Source organism: Pediculus humanus, genomic scaffold (assembly GCF_000006295.1).
Source record: "Pediculus humanus corporis 1103172108265 genomic scaffold, whole genome shotgun sequence".
Classification (NCBI taxonomy): Eukaryota; Metazoa; Arthropoda; class Insecta; order Psocodea; family Pediculidae; genus Pediculus; species Pediculus humanus.
The window spans coordinates 224103-226893 of NW_002987834.1; the positions used below are offsets into that span (position 1 = coordinate 224103).

The 2791-nt window shown below is 27.6% G+C and overlaps 1 protein-coding gene across 1 annotated transcript in view; it reads right to left on the reverse strand.

The window, feature by feature from the left end:
• Positions 1 to 2052: 2052 nt before the first annotated feature.
• Positions 2053 to 2791, reverse strand: part of Phum_PHUM495760 (uncharacterized protein) — a gene marked incomplete at both ends in the record, with an annotated part of 4158 nt that continues 3419 nt past the window's right edge. Inside the window, one exon of the mRNA XM_002430661.1 lies at positions 2053 to 2258. Coding sequence (XP_002430706.1) covers positions 2053 to 2258 — 206 coding nt within the window. The remainder of the gene's footprint in view (positions 2259 to 2791) is intronic.

The following is a 2791-nucleotide window of genomic DNA, read 5'->3' on the forward strand; positions in this document are numbered from 1 at the left end:
TCGAATGTAATTCGAGGGGGTCTCTAAAAATAAAACACAAAAATAATTTTTTTCTAGAATAATCCAACAACCGAACGGTAATAATTAACTATTATAATTTTTAAGGGGTAATAAAATTAATGAAAAAAAAAAAAAAAAAGAAAAAAAAAAATTTTCGGAATTTTTAAATGGCGTCCCGGCAAAAAAAAAAAAAAAAAAAAAAAAATTTAACTTTTTAATAATAAAAGTCTAGAATGTAAAACCGAACCGAAATGAATTAGATTATCTTTATTATTATTATTATTTATTATTATTATTTTAATTTTTTTTTTTAGCTTTGTAATTATACGCGCCTTTTACGCGATTTGTTTTTAAAAAAAAAAAAAAAATGGCGGCGTTAGATTGTCGTTTTTTTTTCCGTTTAATACGAGTGATTTTAAAATAATTTTAAAAGTAATAATAAAGTTTGTGAGAACGATTTATCGAACGATCGATCGATCGATATGATTTTACAAACTTTGTTTATCAGATCGATAAAAAAAATTTTTGTTTTATGTTCGGGTAAACGATTAATCGATCGATCGATACGAAGTAAAAAAAAAAATGTTTTAAATTATTTTTGACGTGCAAATCGCGGCATTTAGTAGCGAAAATAATTTTCAAACAACAAACAAGAGGAAGTTTGTATATTAGACGTAGGCGCGAATTTTCCAACAACAACAACAAACAAAATTACTTTAAAGGTTTTTAAAAACGAATAATGGGGTTAATAATGAATGGGTTGAGATTTAGTACGAAAATAATGCATTAAATTTTTCTTTTTCCCATACAATTTTTAAATGCTCGAAACGTGATTCGAGAATAATTTTTTTTTTGGTGACAAATTATAAAAATGGCGCGCACAGAAGAGAGAGAGAGAGATTTTTTATATAATAAAATTCGTATTTGGACACTCGAGTAATTTTTTTTTTTATTATTTATTTCTCACGGATTGATTCATTTTGATCATTGGCAAAAAAAATTTTTTTCGAAAATGTAAAATTACATTTTGCGTCGCTTAAAACGTTTTAACGGATAAATTTTAAATGTTAAAATAAATTTTAATAATTTATTTGACATCATATTATTATTATTAATAATTTTTCTTTTACTTTTTGTAGGTTTGAAACCTAAAAAAAAAATTTCTTTTTTTTTTTTTTGTTACTTTTCATTGTGTGTGTGCGTGTGCGTGTGCGTGTGTGTATGTGTGTGTATCGTTGGGTTATGACCTTATCGGTCAACGACCGGTTATTTTATTTTTTTAAATATTTTTATTTAAATTTTATTGTTGTTTTTGTTGTTGTGGTTGTTATTGCACGTTTAAATGCCCGATGAATTCAATTATTATTTATTATTATTTTTCTTAAAACTGGAAGAATTGAAAACAATTTTTTTTTTTTTTTGCGATTTGATCGATTGCGAATGAATTTTTTTGTAAGACCGGAAATGGATGTTTGTTTTGTTTTCGATTGTCAAAATCTGTTGGAAAATTAAACGGGGGATTCATTTATTTTCATTTATTTTCTTTTGTTTTTGTTTCGTTTTATGTAATTTAATATGGAAAATGATATAAGTGTGCGTGTGTGTATATATGTATAAAAATATCACGTGTTTTGATAATTTGATTTGGGGGGAGGGGTGTGTGTGTGTGTGTACGAGAAAAATTGTATTTTCGAATACCACTGCTACGTGTTTATAAATGAATCACGAATCGCACGCGATAAAAATACCTAATACGGTAAAATAAATTACCGTAAATATGTGTCTAAATTTTATATAAATGAACCCAAAATTGAAATGACCAAAAAAAAAAAAAAACAAAAATGTCCGGAAATGGAAAAGTAAAGAAAAAAGGTTTAGGTATATTTTAGTCTCTCTCTTTTTTTTTTGATTCGTCGTTTTATGGTCATACAAGCATCATCATTGACGCGTCGTGGGTAATGATATATAAATCGTACTCGATTTTTTTCTTGTGTGGTGTGTGTGTGCGCGTTTTTGTTTAAAAAATTTAATTAATTACGAATGAATGACTTCTTACCTGCATACAAATTCACGTTCGCCCAAGCACAATTCCAAACATTCTTGTCTCGATCCGACAGAGTGCTTCTTTTTCGTATAACCGTAAAGTTGATGACCTAAAACACGGTCGAAACACCAAGCACGTTCGCACGGTTTCACTCCGAGGCAACTTTTTTGAGCATAAATTGTGAATACGGGAAATTGGGATCTCGCGAGTGCTCCTGCGAAAACAAAACAAAAAAAAAAAGAAAAATCAAATTAAAACGTTTTAAAAAAAATACGATTGATAATATGACGGACAGTTTTTTAAAAAAATAAATAAATCGATTGAATTGTTTTTGTTAACGTGTTTCGTCGCGCTAATGATGATTCGATAAAAGGAAGTCAAAAAAAAAAAAAAAAAAATTTGCATTACAAATTCTTATAACCGAATGTTTAACAAAGCAAAACCATTTTTAAAAAAAAAAATTATGATTGTTGTTGTTGTTGTTGTTACGACCTTACACGTCACCGTTAAAAAAAAAAAAAAAAATCTTAAACGTTAATGAGATTAATTAAAATGTTTTAAAAAAAAAAAAAATTTTGTTTTGTCTGGTCAGTGCTCGCTTGTGCGACATAGAAAGTATTTACGAGTCTGGAAGTGTGGGTAATTTTAACCTCAATAAAAAAAAGAAAAAAAAATTGAATAAGTGCCGTTTTCTTTGACAAAACGCGATTAGTGTCAAAGGTCAGGTAGATAATCTCCCGTAGAATT